The following is a 21538-nucleotide window of genomic DNA, read 5'->3' as shown; positions in this document are numbered from 1 at the left end:
ATCTAATTTTCTACATTATACATTATTTAAATCAATTCTATGCGCATTGCTCAAATTTTAATTTACATATACTATAGTATACATATTATTTTATTTAAAAAAAATACTATTATTATAACTCATTATTAACTTTTTCTGTGCAAGTATATTAGAATATAATATAATAACTTATACTATTATATATTAAAATTAAGTACTATAAGTGTTTTTATTTAAAAAAAATATTTAGCACAGTTAAATCAACAAATTCTCAGGAAACATTTTGATTTAAAAAAATGTGATTTACATTAGAAATACTAATAGTTGAGTATTATATCGTTGAACCCAACATCCATACATACATATATGCATTTTTAGACGAAGCTAATAATACTTATGTGTTAAGGATTAGATTGTTTCATGATTGATGCGAATGTTTTTGTCATTTTCTCTGGGTTTCGATCTCTATATAGACTATGTTTTCTATATCTGTTAGTTATTAGAAAAATTATATAAACTTATTAAAATTAACAATTACTAAGATATAAAATGTTCAATCAGAAATGTTTTAGTCGTGATTGTTCAATGTTGTTTTTTTTATCGTTTCGAGATTTGGATCTAATTTTTTTTTCAATCAAGAACTAGATTTTTTAAGACCGCTTTAAACAAGAATTAGTTATTAGAGGACATCCATCGATTGATCAATTTTAATAAACGTTTTCTCAAACAAAATAAGCATAAAATAAAGTAGCATTAGATACTACTATGATACTCACACGATGCCACGGAATTCAGTATCGGCGGCGCAGACATCTAGAGAAACATTTGCATTATTTACAGAAACTTAAATACTATTTACAATCTTGCAATGCACATTTTCAAACTTATTATGTTTAAAACACTCAACTAAATTTGTCCAAAAGGTTCAGGGATTTTTTTTGAAACTTTATCTATTTTGTAGCCTTTCGAACTTTTTCCAGTCGTTTTTTAATGATCCTCTTAGTAAAAAAATGACGTGAATTTACTGAAATTTTAATAAAATTTTTAGTGAATCTAGAGAAGCGATTTCCAGCGATTTAGTGCTTACCAACTTCACACTCGGTATCTTTGTTGATAAATTATAGGCTCTAGCTCTCTACTTAGTCAATACTACTTGAAAAATATCAACTGGTGGTGGGACCTCTTGTGAGTCCGCGCGGGTGGGTACCACCACCCTGTCTATTTCTGCCGTGAAGCAGTAATGCGTTCCGGTTTGAAGGGTGGGGCAGCCGTTGCAGCAGTAAATCGTGAACATTTGTTGAGTACGTATTTCATTAGAAAAAATGGTACCCGCCTGGGATTCGAACACCGGTGCATCGCTCAACACGAATGCCCCGGACGTCTTATAATTTAGGCCACGACCTCTTATTACTAATATCCTGTCTATCGTTAATCAGTCATGCAATCTGTTTGCAGGATAGGACTAGTCGTGTTTCTTTTGCAGCAAAACATGGTATTTTTTAGGGCTTAGGTCGTCGTTTTTATGGTTTACGGCTGCCTCGCTCTTCAAACCGTAATGCATTACTGCTTCACGGCAAAAATTGTCAAGGTGGTCGTACATACACATGCGGGCTCACAGAACGCCCTATAACCAATCATTACGCATTTTTTTTTGCTGATTTGATTTTTATCTCACTATTCCATCTCCGTGGAAGTCTTCTTTGTAATGTCAACTGATGCTGATCCAATATTTGATATATAATACCTGATATAATAATATAATACCTGATATATAATACCTGATAAGCAATAGCTTTATTGAGTGTTTTAATGATAATAAGTTCCCAAAGCATCTACGTATAACACTGAATACATAACACATTTATTTACATTACTTATATATAAATTTACGATAATACTTTTTCATTACGACTACAATAATATTTTATACACAAAAACCTTTACTATTAAAGCCTGATCCAAATTGTTCTATATGTATCTAGAATGCTTTCAAGACTCTAATTTGTAATTAGCTATTTAATTTTAGTATATAGCTCATGCGTTTTTTATTTATTTTATTTTATACGACTCAAGATTCCCGGCCGAAGATCTCGTGACCGCAATCCAACGCGCTGGTCCGACCAAATCCGCACCACTCTGGAACCCCCGTCTACGATGCCATATACACCGCCGAGGATAGAGGAAGATGGCGAGACATCATCCAAAGAAGGACAATGGGAGGAGACAGTCACAACCCTCAGACATGCGGAATGCGACTCAAGGAGGAGGATTGTATACCAGTAGTATTTATATTATATACAGCGTATATATAATAAAAACCATTATAATATTAATTAAATTCTTTCGACAGTTTTTTTACTTAGGCTGTAAATATTTTATTATAGAGTCTTGAATCACATTCCATCTATTACCATTTTAATTAATCCACACAATCGTGTCGGTACATCTAAATGTGCATATAAATAATATTTTTATTATTCTAAAAAGCTTATTTTGCCTCACGCTATATGTTTTATTTATTAATGAAACATTTTTTTACTCGTGTGACTAGATCGAGATTAATAATTTCTTTCGAGTTTTAGATATTACTAAAATTAAATAATGTCACTTCTTGTTTATTTTTATCTAATTCTTAATTTGACGTTACGAAAACTCAGTTTGCGTGGTAATTGCTTGCTAAAGATAAAATCTTTGGGTAAAGTTCATGTGTTTATGTGTACCTAATCGAACCCGGTTTGCTGGCTGAGCTTTGATCCAATTGCTACCAAACTTCACAGGTTCACGCGCTGAACCAATCTGTAGACTTTCTAAAAAATATTTCGAAATCAGTCTCACCGTTAGACTCCGAGACTATTGAGAATATATTGACACATTTTCAAATATATAAACATATTACATATTGTCATTATTTCATGCAATGCACGTAGGATGCATTATGAACTCGTCCTGCCTACTTCTCAAAGCAATCCTGCGCTTCGATTTTAAGGGTAAGACAACCGTTATATGCAAGAGAATTTACTTCGACCTCACGTATTGAGGTGGGTCATGGCACCCGTTGGCATTCATGTCTATGAGTTCCATAAACCACGCGTGGGACCGTAATTCAAATAACAATGTACAAATAAACTTATTATAACTAAAGCTAGAGATTTCAAAACGTAGAATTAAGAAATAATATGATATGATATAATATGATTTAATATAATATGTTAATTAGAGATTAAATTGTGAATCATTTATTTACGGCGCTTCCAAAAGCTTTAAAGCTATTCGGACTTCAACAAGCAGAAAAGCGGTAGCTTACGATACTATAAATGTACTATAAAATCCAAATTGCGCTAGTGTCTTTATGTCCATTGCCTTTTCTATGCTAACGATTTTATCTTGGGAATTATTCAATCAAATTAAATTTTAATGTTATTTTAGAGCTCTACAATATTTCACTAATTGTTAGAGACTTTATTAATTCACTAGTTAAATTAGTAGGACACTATAATACAATGATTGCAATTTATATTATGTTAGGGTAACCGTTTTCATAGTATTAAGACAATAATAAATACGACATACTATATATTATTATATATTACACGCGCTACATTTAATGTGCTCAATAAATTCTAATTTTTCGTTGTTTCAAGGAAATTTTAATCACAATATTTTCATTTATTCGAAAAACGTACTACCATTACAAAATTGATAATATAATATTGTTGATAAATAGATTATGTATATCTAAGTAACGTGCGGACGAAGGGTGCTTTTTGAATATCTCCATTGCAACAGTCCCATTTAGGTCCTTGTTGATACCAATACAATACCAAGGCTTGTAAGGTTGAGTTAATTAATATAGAGTGTCGCCATTAAATACGTTAGGTGTTTATTTTTAAAAACGTCACTATGTGTGTTACGTCAAAGGTTAGGTTAATACATTAATGTTTTGAAATGATAAGATATTCGATAAGAAATTCCTGGAATTACTCATCATGAGATGGGCCTCGAACCTGTTTGATCATTCATACGTTACTGGAAGTAAGCAGCAAAACCTTAAATTTTTTTCGCAACTTCAAAATGGCTCTCTCATAGAGTCAACAAAATTTAACTTAAACCACCCTTCGCCTTTAAAGTTCATCTTGTTTCGCTAACGCTTCTACAACGTCTACTTTATTATTAAGAAATAAATCATTAAAAGGAACTTTCAGATCCAATTCAAACATTTTCCGAACACTTCGCGTTATTAGATAAAACAATATTTGAAGCTTTTAATAACTTAAAGAGCTTGTAGATTCAACTTCCTAATTAAAAGCTTTCAAAACGTTTCTTCTCGGTTAGTTTTACAAACACTCAACAAAAATTAATTCACAACATAATTTTTCAGAAAATCTTCTTTAGAACGATTACTTTTTTTTCCTTCTAAGCTTAGTAGACTTTTAGAAGTAGTATACTTTATCGTTGGCTTCGAAATGTACGTGTTTCTTGCTGTGCGGTGGTAGCACGACAAACAACCATCAGGCTTGGTTCTGACTGCTCCCATACTTTGCTCCATGAGATATTTCACTCCTCACTTTATGATTAGCACTTTTACCGCCAGACACTTTAGCATTATTCTCTCTTCCAATACTTCTAGAACTACCATTAACATTACTAACACACCTAGGAGTTTCGCCTAAATTACTAGAACTCACATCGTCACCGTTTTTTGGTTCATTGATTTCTGGTATAGGGTTCTTGCACTTCGATGGGTCGTCCCTTTCGGCCTGGGTCAGGACTTCCTGAACGTGGATGGTGAGTTCAGGCCTGACGACTTGGGTGAAGGGAAGCAGCGCGCCCGCTACATCCATGGTGTTGTTAATGTTTCTGTGCCATAACTCCAGCACAACGCTGCGCCGTTGCTACTTGTAGCGAGGCGGGCCCAGCCAGCCGCAGCCGAATACCTGAGAGGTGTTTTATTTATTTATTGCTCTCGTAGGCAGATAATCACAAGGACCACTTGATGGTTAGTAAATACCGTCGATCATAGACGTCAGCAATGCAAGGGCACAACTACTTGGTTCATAGCTGCTTAACTACCCCTACATTTTGAACCGTTTTAGTGGGGCAGGATTTAGACTTGTCTATATGTCCTGCTGCGTATCAGTCACACGGTCTAATTTGAACAATAACAACCACCGAACAATAAAGCTCTCCAATCTAAACCAAATTTACTAGTCTTAGGTCTATTTTGTCTTCACCTATAAAAAGTATTGGATAAGAACAGCTCACGGTAGGCTTCTGCGTTGAACGGTATACACCACTAGATACCACACCCTACTTTGATTCCAACAAACGAATCTACGTAAAATACGAAACACGAAACAGCAATGACAATTAATTAGTTCTGACTTTGTTGAGTTAACGCGATCCAAAACTGTTTCATGGATGTAGAATGCGCTAACAAACAGTTGCAGTATGCAGAGGACGAATTAGTTACGTCACAAAAGTTTTCGTGTCGTGCTTATAGAGTTTCAAACAACAATATACTTGTTTGAGGAGTACGTTTTGTAATCTCAATTTTAGGATAACTGTTATTACCAGAACAGATGTGACTCGATCAGTGATGAGAATCTTGATGGAAAAGAGCAAATTGTGGTGTCTACGACTTCTTGTAGCCTCGCCGGCTAAATTCCTCATGACCATCATTTTATTTATTTATTTTTTATTGCCCTTGTAGGCAGACGAGCATACGGCCCACCTGATGGTGGGTGGTTACCGTTGCCCATGGACTTCAGAAATGCCAGGGGCAGAGCCAAGCCGCTGCCTACCGCCTAATACTCTCCACAAGCCTCGTATGAAGAAGGACATATCATAGCGTTCGGGAAACACCGTGGAGGAGAGCTCATTCCATAGCCGGATGGTACGTGGCAAAAAATACCTCTGGAAACGCATTGTGGATGACTGCAGTGGATCCAGGTAGTGTGGATGAACTCTACTCCGGTCTCCGGTGGCGGGCGGTGCGATGGTAAAAACGAGATGCCGGTATCATCTCGAACAATTCCTCAGAGCACTCTCCATGGAACATACGGTACATAATACAGAGATGGTAGATGGTAGATTGTAAGAAGCACTTCTTACCTGGCAGATGACTAAAGCCAGAAGTAAGAGGACTATAAAAGCCAACACGCCCCATACAACACCAAGCTGGGTCAGCGCGAACACGTACAGGGTCTTGTGACACCACTGGTTTGGTTCGAAGAGCGTCGGGGAATAGTCGGGCCACATTATGTCCAGGGTCCAGTAGTTTCCGCACGCAAACCTGTTGGAAGAAAACATATTTTACGTTTACATATTCGAAAATCGCAGACGATAGAGATAAACGACCTTTTCCCGGACATTTTTTTATTAATTATACTGGTGGACGAGCTCACAGCCCACCTGGTGTTAAGTGGTCACTGGAGCCCACAGACATCTACAACGTAAATACCGCCACCCACCTTGAGATATGAGTTCTAAGATCTCAGTATAGTTACACCGGCTGCCCCACTCTTCAAACCGAAACACATTCCTGCTTCACGGCAAAAATAGGCGGAGTGGTAATACCTACCCGTGCTGACTCACAAGAGGTCCTACCCTCAGTAAATATCAATAAACCACATATTATTATCAATTCTGATGCACTCCCTATTTCTGCCAAAAAGTATAATTTGTGTTCAAGCCTGAACGCTAGAATAGGATAGATATTCCCAAACATACTATCGATCAACATCTAAAAGTGTGAGTACGGTTATCATTGCTGTTGAATGTGAACAGAAGTTGTTTAAATTTAAAAACGAATCCACCAAATTTAACAGTCCCAGAATTCAGTGGGTTAGAACACAAACCACACAAGCATAAGTGTATCAACAAAATTACCAAGTTCTATTAGAAATTACAGTATTCTATTAGGGGTTCTGTGATACAGTCATTAGGATCGCTAATCGCTAGACCAACATCGTCAAAGGCGATATTATTTAAACATGAAATACACACTCCAGATTTTAGACCAGTATTTAAGTACACGCCAAGATATAAATGGACCAGTTGTTATATGCGAAAATATGCGAATTTAAAACTGTTCAACGTTTTAAAATTAGATTTTTTAGATTAAAGCTGAAATTACGGTAATGACTTCAAAAGATTTGAATTAACCATTCAATTTTTCCTTCTTTTATCCTCAAAATTAATAGGATATATTTTCAAAGGGGAAAGATTTTTCAAAGGTTTTCAATTATGGTACGATAAATGTCATCGTGATCTCGGTAATTTTTCTTTTCAACGCACAAAATAATTCTGTTTTTAAATAGTTATATATTTATTTCAGATAAGACATTAGCTATTTTTTAATTTGAATAAGTTTTTAAGTTAAGGAATGTGAATTGAGTTTTTCAATTAAGAAACCAAGGTTTTTGGCAACTTTTCTGTGCCTTCTTATGATACAAAGTCAGTGAGAGGGACTGAATAACAAATGTTAAATCATTAGAATTCTGATAAACATCACAAGTGAGACTGACTGAATAGAGTGACTGGTGCCGCCGAGTTTAGGAGATGATATGAAATCCCAGCTTTGTTGGAATATCGGCTAAACTTCGCTAGAAGGGATAATTGTTGGATGCTAAGAACAAGCAGAAAGGCGATACAAACATATGCCGTCTCATCTTTCGTGTCTCAAAACTCTCCCCGAGTACTCATTCTCAAGCAGCTTGGAGTCGTTCGGGCGATTCGTTTTGAAACGTGGCCTAAATTAAAGACCAAATATTTTTTGTGCACGTGGGAAGATGAGCTCGGGGACTGCTTGGTGTTAAATGGTTTTTGGATCCATTCAGCCAAAAGAAAACCTATAGAATAAAGGTAAAAAAGAAAAAATCTTGACGCTCCCGATAAAGTTCTGAAAAATTTATTAGGGCACAGACCCAGTTCAGTAATAAATTCATTTCAGAGAATCCGCGCGTAATCCTCCGTGTATTTATAGCCAGTCCCGGGGCCTAGTGCTACGAAATATGGACTTATTGTGCTCCAATATTTACGTTTTTGCACCGTCAATAAACAAATAAATTCTAAAGAAGCATGTAGCGGCCCCGACCTGGAATTTGCTCTTATGTAGGCGGAACTCGACGAGACAAAAACTAGTTGAGAACAAACACCCTGAATATTAAATGTCTTACGGCTGATTTCAGCAAGAAAACGATCTTGAACCGCTCAATATCTTCGGTTTTTGAGAGTCTGATACATCACTACGTTTACGGCTTTGTCTCGTTTCTATCAGAATACTTATTCTAATTTTATGCCCAAGCCTTTAACCATAATTTTAGATAATAATTTACTTAATTTGCTGTACAAGTTTCAACTAAAACCGAAAGCTCTTAAAAAAGCTAAAAGAGTAAAATTTAAGCACAAAGTGAATCGAAACACGATAGGTACTCTCAATAATTATTCGTTTGTGGGTGTTTTGTTTCCAACAAGTAAAGTTCACGACTGAAACTTGGAGCTTTTGGAAGCTAATCAATTTCTATCGGTGTACCGATGAATAGATACTAGATGCTCTAGAAATTTCCCAACTAACTTATCTTGATTGAATATATCTAATTCAAATTCTAAAATTTTATTTATAAATGTTGTAACTAATCTTTTGCTATAATATCTTTAATTTTGTATTGATTTTTCTGTTTTATTGGATATTTTGTAAACACGTATATATAGCTTCAAGAGTTTCTTATATGCGAATTGATTGGGAAGATTAACAAGAATTCATATTTTAAAACTAATAATACTTACTAACAAACATATAAACTGTAAGCATGAACATCTTTGTCACACTACTAATACGTTTTATGTAGAAGAGGTACTGACAAGCTTGCGACCCGTAGCTCAACCCTAAGCGGTCTAAGATCAAACACTGCCCTTACGTACCGAGAGGTGTCATATCTGTGAGCTACACTCGCGATAATTCGGGCATAGTCCATACTTTCAGCTAGATAGATCTATTTATTAATTAATAAAAAATGAACTAAAGCCTAATATTGTACTCTAATATTACACGCTACAGAAAGCCAATTATATTTTCTTCCTTATGTGCTATGTCTCAATGTATTATGTGGTGGTTTTAAGTCAAAGGCTTTGTTCTACTTCAGAACGTCCGGTGTGGTACCATTATGGCTGGAAGAGGAAGAAATCCTGATCCACATAATGAATGTCTGTTATGATTTAAGCAGTAAAATAAACTAATTGGTCGGACGGTACACTCAAAGCCCGGAAAAGGTGAAAAATATCTGTCCAAGAAAATCAGTCCAGTTCATGCTAGATTTGGGTCTAGACAAAAATATTTGATACTTCGAGATCATGCATCGATTTTATTGCAATTATCGATGGAAATAATAGCTCTATCGCCCCCAATAATCTAATAAAAAGGTAAAAAGTTATCGTTGTAAGATTATATTTCGTGATAAGACATATTGCAATGGCAGCTGCCAGAATTCGTTTATATTGGATCCGTGTCAAATCGCAAGTCAGTACCTGCCTCGGAAATAGAAAGTCTAATTTAACTATTTATACCCATTACTTTCAGTGTTAGAAATTGTATGCGCTACAACGAAATTTTTTTCTTTCGATTTCTTGGCTACAATACAGTATAGTCAAACGAAACTTACCAGCCCATCAAGAAGACGGTGAGAGTGTACGCGAGGATAGTCTCCGGTACGCTCGCCGATGAGTTGGAGTTCCTGCTGGCCAGCTGAGCCCACAGAAGCCAGCAGATACCCGCTCCACCTGCAGCGCCCCCCACGACCATGTACACTGGAATACGAGGCTCGGCTGGGCAGTCCCTGATGTATTGTACTCCTGGTGACACATTTAATGTACACACATAATTATTATTTTTTATTGCTTTTTTGGGTGGACGAGCTCTCAGCCGGTAAGTCTCAGCGTACCGGTAAGCGCAGCGTTGGGCGTCCCCCTGCCCGTTGGACCGATGACTTGCGGCGATATGCTGGGAGAGATTGGATGCGGAAGGCGGAGGATCGTTCATTGTGGCGGACTATGGGAGAGGCCTACATCCAGCAGTGGCAGAGATACAGGCTGATGATGATGAGCTCTCAGCCCACCTGATGTTAAGTGGTTACTGGAGCCCATAGACATCTATGATGTAAATTCGCCACCCACCTTAAGATATCAGTTCTAAAATCTCAGTATAGTTACAACGGCTGCCCCACCCTTCAAACCGAAACGCATTACTGCTTCACGGCAGAAATAGGCAGGGCGGTGGTACCTACCCATGCGGACTCACAAGAGGTCCTACCACCACTAAAAAATCCAAAAAATCCAATAATCTCAATATCCGATGTTGGAGTTCCCCTGCATTAGTTAATTATTCATTCACCGTCTCTGCACGTTGATATAAGGTTTACGTCAGTATAAATATTCTAAGAGGAACCGCCTTCTTAAAACGCTAATTACAAAAGTCGTTCTGATCCGTAAATTTCTGTCGAACAACACCAAAGCCTGTAGTGAAACCTGCGTATCCGGAATTATCCGGGTTATGTCCGGTTCACTACTGATTAAACGGCGCGCGAACCTGTCAATATTTGTAATGTATTTGCGTCCGTTGTATCGAGCACACCTACGTTGTTCGTGTAAATAAACATTTAGATTGTTTGATACGATCAACAATAGCATTATCTCGGGATCTTTTTCTGTTTGTTTATGCTCGGAGCAATTATAACTTGGATTATGACAAAATGGCGACGCGCTTTGCCGTGATTAGGTGGTTTGATTTTCAATTGTTTGTCTTTGTTCCATATATAAGGAGTTTAATAAGAGCGAAGTTGGATCATCAGTTTTATTAGCTGCTTTGTTTTAGCGCTTACAGTATTGGAACGGCGCGATCAATGTAATCTTTAAAATCGCCCAGATTAATTGTTGCTTCGCGTATTTTGCTTCTAATGACAAGGCAATCATAATTATGCTAACTTCAAGCTGCTCTAACGATGAACTTAAGCAGATTACAAAACCCTAGATATTCACTTCAGACTCATTCAATTTGCCTTAAAAAATACAAAAACAAAGCGTTTTCGTATTTTTCGGATTTGAATTATATCGTTATTAGGTTGACAGACACAATCGCGATGGTCTGTTTTCGTCCAATCATAAATCTAAATGTCACATCCGGACACGACAAACGAAGCAAAAAAGTGCCACCTAGTAGATGCGAGCCGAAACTGTTCGTGAAACATCGGCACACTTCGGGTGGTGTGCTTCGGCAGAGTCCATAGAGAATACACATAAATTAGTTATAGATAAGAAACTCAAGCACTCAACAAAAATGTTTACGGGCGTCGACCACTAGATGGCTTCGCTTCGATTAGTTTCTCATTGCTCCTGTATATGGCAGTCCTATATCCTATATTTTATTTCAATGAAGGTTTTTGTAAATTTTCTATAACAAATTCTTCTATAACAAACTTGTATTTTTTTTTCTGTGTTTAGCTATGCAATAATTAAATGCCTTAACTTTAACAACATATAGGTATGTTTAGGGGCATCCGCTACAAGATGTCGCTAGTTTCCATACAAAAAAAGATTTTCAGAGCCCTAGCAGAGTCGAGGTGTCATCTCTCGAGTGGAATCGAAGCACATTCGTTGCTTGACTTGGGAAGAGTGAAGACGTCTCGGAACTGTCATCATTTCGTGCTGTGCAATCTCTTTGCACTTATACCTATCATACGCCAACAACGCCATATGTCAAGACATAATGAAGATATCGGCCCATTCTGCGACATATATATTCAAAATTATCGACGTGTATGTGTATATCCCTATATACCTACTTCTGCACGGCTGTACATACCTAGTCAGGTCATAAATTCTGTCACATGTTTAATGTAAAATAATTGAAACAAGTTTATTCATTATGTAACCATTCATATACCAAAATGAACTTAACAAAACATAGATTCTTATGACACTAAAGTTTATTCAAAATGACCTCCGTGATTTTGAATACAGGCCTTCAATCTGCGCGGCCAGTCGTCTATCGCAGCACCAACGAGGTCCATGTCAATATCGGCGGCTGCCTTAATCAAGGATGTCTTGAGTGACTCCAAATTGGGATGAGGCTTTGAGCACGCCTTTTCCTCCAAGTATTGCCATATCTTGTAATCTAACGGATTCAAATCTGGACTGGAGGAGGGCCAGTCTTCGTGCCGGATGAAGTCGATTTCACGCGTTGCCAGCCAGTCTTGTGTGCTCTTCGCTCTATGAGCTGGCGCCGAAGGACTGTATTTTGATACACAACTGCATTCGTTTTTACACCTTTCTCACAAAAATGTACCTCTGTTAAGCCCCAATAAGAAACTCCCAACCATACCATGAGCGAGGATGGAAAATGACCTCGTTGGACACGCGGAATACGGTTGCTCGCTTCTTCACTACTGTGTGCGTACACCTTATCATTTTGTTTGTTGTAGCTCTCTTCTACGGTAAAAATTTTTTCATCCGAAAAAAGAATTTCCCGATATTTTTTTCCCGCGTACCGCTTCAACAAAGCGCGGCATCTTTTCAGTCTCAGGTCCATTAGACGAGCATTCAAACGATGTCCTGTTTTTCTTCGATATGTCCGAAGCCCTAAGTCTTCATTTAACACCCTTTTCACCGTGGTTCTGCTTAACCCTATCTGAAGGGCCAACAGTTTCTGCTTACGTTTGGGATTTCTTTGAATTCGCGCCTTCACAGCTTTTATCACTGCTGGAGTCCTAACAGACCGAGGGCGACCACTTCTTGACCTGTCATCTACACTAGAGTCTTCATTGTATCATTTGATGGTACGATAAACGAATCTTTTGGTTATATTCAAAATTTTCAGTATGTTAAAAATTTGAATTGGCGCGTAACCGCAACGATGCAACGCAATAACTGCAACACGGTCTTCTTTAAGTGTCCACTCCATATTTAAAAATGAGTAAAATTCTAAAAGTATACATTTTTATTTTCATGAACAATTCGAAATTCGAATTCAATAAACTTTTTTGTGGCAAGCATTCTAAAAGAAAAGTTTTTACTGTGTGACAATACTGATGACCTGACTAGTTATTTCGATGAAATTTAGGAAATCTTCAGATTGACTGAGCAAAGATCGATCAGCAGGGCGAACCGGGTTTGATCAGTGGATACTTTACATACAGTATGTAATTATTATTTTTTAAGTTCAAAGCTATATATATCGGAAAAGTTTAGTTTAATCTGTGTATTTGTCACTGGTTACCAATCACCGTTCTCGTGAATTAACCCACAGACACATCCCACTTACTTTCACGTCGGATCTTCTCAGTGGGTCGCGTTTCCGATCCGGTGGTAGATTCTTCGAGGCACTGGCTAGGGCCAATACTAGCAACACTCCTGGTTTGAGCCCCGTGAGCTCACCTACACGTCAAGGAGAAGCTGAAATAGCCTCTCAAGGCTATCAGCATACGTAGAAAAAAAAGTCTATGGGTTATCTAAAAAAAGTGTCAGAGGTAAAACGTTCCCTGGTTAAGGCGAAAAATAAAATTTTTTGTGAAACACTTGAGGAAGTTATTGCTTTATTCGACTACGCCATCCCACATATATGCTAAAAATTAGTGTTATATAAAAACACCAAAAGATAAATCTCAAATTTGATTCGAAACTCAATCAGTTCGGAGCGACACAAGTGATCCACAATCGTTTTCTTTGTCGCAATAATAATTTTTCGACCCAGTTTTATTTCGGCGAAAGCACGACACAAATTCAAGCGATTCAAATTGAAAAAAGCTTTGTGGAACATTGAACGGGCGAATGCGGGAGATGTTACGTTGATGTTAATTTAGATTGACGTCCTTCGGCGCTGGGAAAAAAACTGGGAAGACGAGAAAAATTAAATTTCAGAATAACGATTAAGATTTTTATGGAACAGATGAGATTGACAAGCTCAAAGGATGTCTAATGCTATCCTACGCTTGAAAGCGAACAGTACTTTCTCTTATCGGTGCAAATTACTGGTGGTATGTCTTATGAGTTCGCACGGGTAGGTACCACCACCCTGCTTGTTTCTGCTGTGATGCAGCAATGCGTTTTAGCTCGAAGGGTGGGGCAGCCGTTGTAACTGAAACCGTAGAACTCATATCTGAAGGTGGGTGGCGGCATTTACGTTGTAGATGTTTATGGGCTCCGGTAAACACTTAACATCATGTGGGCCGTGAGCTCTTTCACCCACCTAAGCAATAGAAAATAAATAAACAGGAGTGTCGTAAAGTTACTCATGATAGACCTTATGAGACCGTGCGCATGGGCACATCCTGTCTATTTTTGCAGCGAGGCAGCAATGTGTTCCAATTTGAAGGGTTCCAGTTATTATACCCTACAATTGACAATTGACTTACACCTCATATCTCAAGACGGGTGGTATCTTAAGAGCACCGGTAACCGTGCAGTATAAGTGCCGTTCGCCCGTCCAAATTCTCCAAAGAGAAATACGTGAACGTCTATCAACTGTGTAACAACTCGTCACCGCGATTCAGGAATTGTTGAATTTACGTGCAGCGACATCTGTTGATAATAAACTAAATAGAAATAAAATAAACATGGCGCGTAACGGAATAAATTAAGATGGCGTGTAACCGAAAAACGTTACATACGTTTTTTCCTCCCTACGTCGATAAAGAAGTTTCACTTCAATAACAATTAGTGCCTAAACCAAGTTAAATACAGCTCGCCTCGCATATAGACAAACCAGCTCACACGACATCTCACTGTTGATGTACCCGATCCTGTAGACCGAATGGTAAACAGTCGACGTCGCCCCAAACACGTCATTACGGATCCTCCCGATCCATTAACGGTGCTTTTAGGTACCACAAGCACCGGTCACCGTCCTCGCCGAACCCGTCGCTTGCGACGAAAGGCTCGTCGAGTAAATTAGCCGTCAGGCACAGCCCACTGAGTTTCTCACCGGATCTTCTCAGTGGGTCGCGTTTCCGATCACTGGACCGGTAGATTCTGCGAAGCACTGCTCTTGCTAGGACCAGTGTTAGCAACACTTCTGTTTTGAGCCCCGTGAGCTCACCTACATGTTTTGGTAAAGCTGAAACAGCCTCTCAAGGCTATCGACATAGGTAGAAAAAAACAAGCTGATGCTTAACAGAGTATTTTAAAAGTCGATTGTATATACAATACTGTTTAAGGCCTATCTGCAACGAAGCAGGCAATTTATAATGAGAAACGATCAGTGTCCTAAATTCAATCTAGTAAGGAACACAAATCATAGTATTTTCTTCGTTTTTCTCGAGTCGTTGACATAATGAAAATTATTCTAGACCCGTGCGTGATCACGAAAACTGTAAAGTAATAATATTATAACAGTATATCGAAAGGTGAACGGTTATTTGGTATAAGCGATATTTCGCTTAATACGCGACATTTATCTTTGTAATTAAAGGTCCGTTTCATTTGGTATCAGCATCAACAGTTCGATGTTTTTAATTGAACTTCAATTAAGTTTACTCCGTTCAAACAGCTGACGAAGTTTTTTTGTAATGATATTATTTCCAAGTTTTATACTTCAAATGACTCTCCTGTAAAGCTGCAAAAATATCACTGAAGTCATATATCCTTTCACCCCTCGATATATTGACTATATAAACGTAAAAATAAAAGTATTTTGAATTAAAACATCTGTTTTTTTATTGCGAAATTAACATTTGGCCCGCGTTTTGGATTTATTATAGCAAGGCGCTTAGAGAATGCAAATTGACAGGTAATTATCTTCAAAGCGAAATTATGACGTCTCCAATGAGGAGTTGTGCCGAGTGGCGTTGAGCGACAGTCTAATGAACTGTCAATACTACACTGGAACAGAGTACTGGCTAAGTGGCCGGCAGTATAACGTCATAACTGACATTTATGCGAAACAAAAAGCAACTATAAATACAAGAACAAAAGGGGCAGTTTTCTTTGCACTGGCATTAGATTTAATGCGACTAAATGGTTTCGATAAGAGGGTATTAGACTACTTGAGGTTGTAAGCCGTCAAGTGGTGTGTAAGGCGGATTGTTTCTGACGTTGTTTGTTTCATTAAATTGTAAGACGCTGTCTGCCCTTTGTAATAATTAGACAAATTACGCTTACGACTAGTAAAGCCCTATCCTACATTTATTTCTGTCCATTATTTAGCTTCATTTTAATATCACAATCCTATCACAATTGATTTTCGTAAGACATCTCTTTGTCTCAATGTTAGGTCTGTCCGTGACTGCGTCGCGTTTATTCTCGGCAGAGCCTATCCTATGATCTGTAAGCAGAATAAAATGTCCCTACGGAACAAGGTAACTCTTTACAAAACTTGCATAAGAGCCGTCTTGGCATTCGCGAGCGTGGTGTTCGCTCACGTGGCCCGCACACACATAGACAGCCTCATAACTCTACAATCCTGTTTTTGGAGGTTAGCTGTCAGAATACCGCGTTTCGTTAAAATATCGACCTGTACGACCTGGATCTTGAATCGATCCGGAAAAACCTGAACTCAGCGTCGGAACAGTACTTCGATAAGGTTATGCGTCATGACAATCGCCTTTTTATTGCCGCCGCCAACTCCTCCCTGGAGACAGTCACCGCCGACGCCCTAGATATGGCCTTACGGATCCATCAGATTCAACGACTCTTTACTCTCTAACGCGAACTTAGACGCCTTTTACTCTAACACTAGGAGCAGGCTTAGGAACCCTGGTAACCATACCCGTGGAACTTGGCAAAGAGTTCGTGCAACCTAACCCCTATATCAGCCCGCTGAGTTTCTCGCCGGATCTTCCCTGCGAGTCGCGATTTCGATCCGGTAGTATATTAAGTTGTTAGGTCTCCTCCGAAGATGCTCGGGCAGCTGTTAGCAAATCCCACCCCTCCTGGCTGAGCCTTTGCTCGCCCACCTGTCTTGGTGAAACCGGTAAGGCATCCCGGCCACCAGTAATCCTTAATTCATGAAAGAAGATACGCTTTGCATATTATCGCGTTGCCAAAACTATTATTGCTAAATATAACCTAACCTTTCAATCCCACTTTTATGTTATGTTATTTAGACGGACCATAGTCCGCCTGGTGTCACATAGTTGCCCAAACTAATATATACCACACCCTAATACCATACTACACCATACCACAATATCAATGCTAGCTTAATATATGGAAATAATAGTTTCGGTTGTAATTTAAGTTTCAAAGAGGGCATTTTAAGTCGCCACCTCCATAAGACCTGTTGATCACTCACCAATTATAATTATTATTAAAACTTGATTCACTTATTTGCCTATGTAAACTTAAAGCACGAGCATGATTTCGAACTCATGTCTTAATATGACCACTTAACTTGGACTTGACTCAACAAATTCCAGTAATAATAATGTTAACACTAAAACCATACCACGTTCTTATCCAAAGCTGTACAAAAATAAACACAGCATAATAAAACACAATATAACAAAGATAATCTTACGCTTTAGTTTTCGGAATGATCTCTGAAGTGCTTCCCACGGAGAAACTTTCAAGCTTTCACGGAAAAGCTCACACAGAAAGTTCATCTTCTCGTTTGTTATGAAATTTTATTAAGAAAATACTTTCCTACCTTCCTGTATGAATAGCTAAATGTTTTGTTTCATGAAAATAATAATCAAGCCTACATTTAAAGCTTACGCTCCGCTTAATCTTAAGTGCTTATTGAAGCGCAAAGGTAGCGTAAAGCAAATGTCCTGAGACTTTATACATAAGTATCGATTGGATTTTAATACCGGAAAGAATGACGGCCAGGAATATTATTTAACGGCCGTCTGGTGTAGTGGTAAGTGACATGGTCACTACACAAGGGGGTCGCGGGTTCGAATCCCGCCAAGGGAAGATATTTGTGTGATAAATATAAATGTCTTTTCCAGGGTTATGGATGTATATTAAATATATGTATGTGTATAATAAAAATCTTACATTTATTTCCGTTATCTGGTACCTGTAACACAAGTTCTTTACGAACTTAGCACTGGACCAGTTAACGTGGCGTGATTGTTAGTAAATATTTATTTATTTATATTAACTTGATCGCAAGATACGAGTACACTGTGCACCTCATCCTTTAGGCTCCGACGACCGATTCATGGAACAAATAGCTTTGTGAAGATTTAAATGACGAGAGCTGCTCTGTAATCTATACTAAGATCATAAATAAGAAAGTAACTGTTTCTGTTACGTTTTCGCACCACAGCCACTAAAGTAATTGTGAAATTCGGTATGGTAATAGTCTGAGCCCTGAGAAAAATTATAGGCGAATTTATCCCGCGAATGAGCAGGGCTCTTCGCCTACGCGATATGGAATATAGTCCAAGCGCACGTAGCTGCGGATGGTAAACTAGTATTATAATTTAATAATTTTTTTTTGTACAGGAGAAATGTGTAATGTGAGAGTTGAACCTCACCAAAAACTCCTGCCGCTCACAGCCGGCACCCGACACCGAACCGGGCCGGAGCCCAGTCGGGACCATTGAAACGGCGGGACAGGTTTGACGCAGAGCATATTACATCCATCCCGCCGTCTCTTAGACGCCGGACGGCGCGCCGGCCGCCGGCGACTCGACCTTGATGGCGCCGCACTGCATCTTCCCCCGGAGCGGTCGGGGGAACGCGGCCTAACATCACCTGGCTTCCTATCACGAGAGAGCGTGCCATGCACGCCGCCTGTATCTCTCCCTGCACAAAGCGGGTGGAGCCCGAAGCTCTTAGGGGGCTGGGTCACTGATGGGACCCGGTCTCGACCCCCTGCTCGGTGGCGGCAGATTTATGCATTGTGAGGAGAGCTTTGCCTCGCTCGCTTCGCCACCGCCTTCCGCGATATGGCGTACTCGCAAAAGTCGAGCATAGCTTTCCAGGACTCGCAACCGCCAAGCAACGACGCTACGACGTCAGGCAGCGACAAATCCGGTCCTATCTTTGCGACCAGGACACGGCGTTGCACCTACCAAGCGGGGTAGACTGCTATATATGTAATACCCTTTATTCCAAGCGTTAGAATAAATGCCGATTTCATTGATTTTACATTAATTTACGACAAATTTCCGTAACCTAAATAATACTCAAATCATCGCTTTAGCGCTGAATCCGTAAGATAAGGGAAAAGCATTAAAGCAGCTTAAACCGCTAATCGCCCGATGAAAGAGATCGAGGGAAAAACCTCTGTATGCATTAAAAACGAAAGTCTTAACAGTTATTTATGAAAAATGGGTTACAAGTAGCTCCAAACAGAATTAAACTACAGAAGAACAGCATATTGCAAAATAGTTTTCACCAAAGATAAATTCTCAGAATTAACTGTTAATTTAAAATGCTTTTTAGGTTCTGCACATGCTATATTAGAGCTGATCATTAATATTATGCCAGTATCCATTACATTTTTCTGTTATTCGTTAGTTTTGTTATTATCTTATGCCTTTAAACGAGCAATTCTTGTATATATATATATAATCTGAATCTCGGAAACGACTCCAACGATTTTTATAAAATTTCGGGGGCGATAAATCGATCTAGCTACGATTTATTTTCAGAAAATGTTGTTTTATTCATGTTTTCAATAATCAACTTTATCGATAATCAACTTCATGACTCTTCCCGACATCTATTGGCGGATAATAATACTATTTTTCATAATTGAGAGCTATTAACTGCTTTAAAAACACAATAACACTAAAGCTATTTCAGCAGATGGCGTTGTTAAGCCACCCGAAGCCGCTTAAAAATGCCTAAACGATCTTGGAATATCTCATCATTTTATCAATATGTAGTTCGTATTTAAGTAAATATAATTTCTAAAAAACACAAATTACAAAAAAAAAACGAGCAAAGCTCGGTCATCGTCTAGCAGAAAGTAAAGGCGTACCAGGAAAGTAGTAGTAGTAAAAGTGTCCTTCAAACTATTTTACATCGTTGGTTTTATGCAAGTCTAGACTTCGATCTTCTCGCAGCTTGTAAAACAAATTACAAAAGTATATTGTTGCATCTGTTGTCTTTACCATACTATAAATATTGTAACCAGTTTTTTATAGCAAAATTCAATTATTTCCAAACCCAGGGAAGCTCTTTTAAAATAGTTTATCTCACCTTTAATATCCTAACACTTGATTAATCTTTCATTACCTTGGTGAGTTTTTATATCCGTATCTACTCTGTAAAGAAAATAGTGTCTAAGTTGCTTTAACTTTGCAAATGGGGCTAAGTACATTCCTTACTTAAATTCTAAGTTATCAGGTAATAGAATATGATTAACAGATAATAGTAATAATAAAAATAAAATGGTTAGATATCCTGACGGCCTACCCGTTGTTAAATACATATTTTTGAAGCCTATAAACATGACTATGTGAATGCCACTATTAACATTGAAGCACGAGTCTTAATTGTGTTTCGTGATAACAGATCCTTCAAACCGATAAGTTCGACTGCTTTTCCGTAAAAATGGTCTTGGTGGCACACCCGGGCGTGCTCCGAATACATCCTACTATTACTAAAATGGTAGTTTCTGAAAGTGATCGTAGCCCCAAAAATTAATTAAGAAAACTTCGATTGTCGTAATCGTAAATTGAACGCGAGCAAAATAAGTAAAAACATTTTGGTAAATCGAAACAAATAAAAAAAAATCGTTCTAAAATTGCCTTCAAGTTAAAAGAAGAATAGATATTTATAGCAATGGAACACATTTAGTACAATGACAGCTAGGGACGCACTCATTTCACGCTTGTTGGCCGACTAGATTAAAATACCTAACGAAAGGCTGTATGAGGTATGAAAATAATAATAGGTATTTTGTGTATCGGTATCCCGCTAATCTAGATTAGCGGAATTATGTCCAGACCACTCAAATGAGTTTGGTATTGATGAAAAACAAGCGTAAAGAAACCCAATTAGTATATGTTTTCTACGGTTCGAAGAATCAGCAGCCTGTATAAATATAAGCCTGTATAATAGTGGTCGTGGCCTAAAGGATAAGACGTCCGGTGCATTCGTATATAGCGATGCAACGGTGTTCGAATCCCGCAGGCGGGTACCAACTTTTCTAATGAAATACGTATTTAACAAATGTTCACGATTGACATTCACGGTGAGGGAATAACATCGTGTAATAAAAATCAAACCCGCAAAATTATAACTTGCGTAACTAATTGTGGTAGAACCTCTTGTAAGTCCGCACGATAGGCGCCACCATCCTGCCTATTTCTGCCGTGAAGCAGTAATGCGTTTCGGCTTGAAGGGTAGGGCAACCGTTGTAACTATACTGAGACCTTAGAATTTATATTTCAAGGTGTGTGGCGCATTTACGTTGTAGATGTCTATGGGTTCCAGTAACCACTTAACATCAGGTGGGCTGTGAGCTCGTCCACATATCTAGGCAATAAAAAAAAGTGGGTAACGTTGTTGTAACGTTTCCATTAATCACTTACAATAAATAGGCAACAGATCAAAAGTACGTTGACAAATTTACCTATCTGTTAGCTAATAAGTCTACGCTACATAACAC

At 38.3% G+C, this 21538-nt stretch overlaps 1 protein-coding gene across 1 annotated transcript in view; it reads right to left on the bottom strand.

Moving 5' to 3' along the window:
- Positions 1-3228: 3228 nt before the first annotated feature.
- Positions 3229-21538, bottom strand: part of LOC105841534 (uncharacterized) — a 120581-nt gene continuing 102271 nt past the window's right edge. The window contains exons 6-8 of the mRNA XM_038019243.2: positions 9639-9828; positions 6091-6271; positions 3229-4913 (exon numbers count right to left, since the gene is read on the bottom strand). Coding sequence (XP_037875171.1) covers positions 4872-4913; positions 6091-6271; positions 9639-9828 — 413 coding nt within the window. The 3' untranslated portion in view covers positions 3229-4871. The remainder of the gene's footprint in view (positions 4914-6090; positions 6272-9638; positions 9829-21538) is intronic.

This window comes from Bombyx mori, chromosome 23 (genome assembly GCF_030269925.1).
Source record: "Bombyx mori chromosome 23, ASM3026992v2".
Lineage (NCBI taxonomy): Eukaryota > Metazoa > Arthropoda > Insecta > Lepidoptera > Bombycidae > Bombyx > Bombyx mori.
Note: the sequence above shows the minus strand (reverse complement) of the source record. Positions and strands in the feature narration are given on the sequence as shown.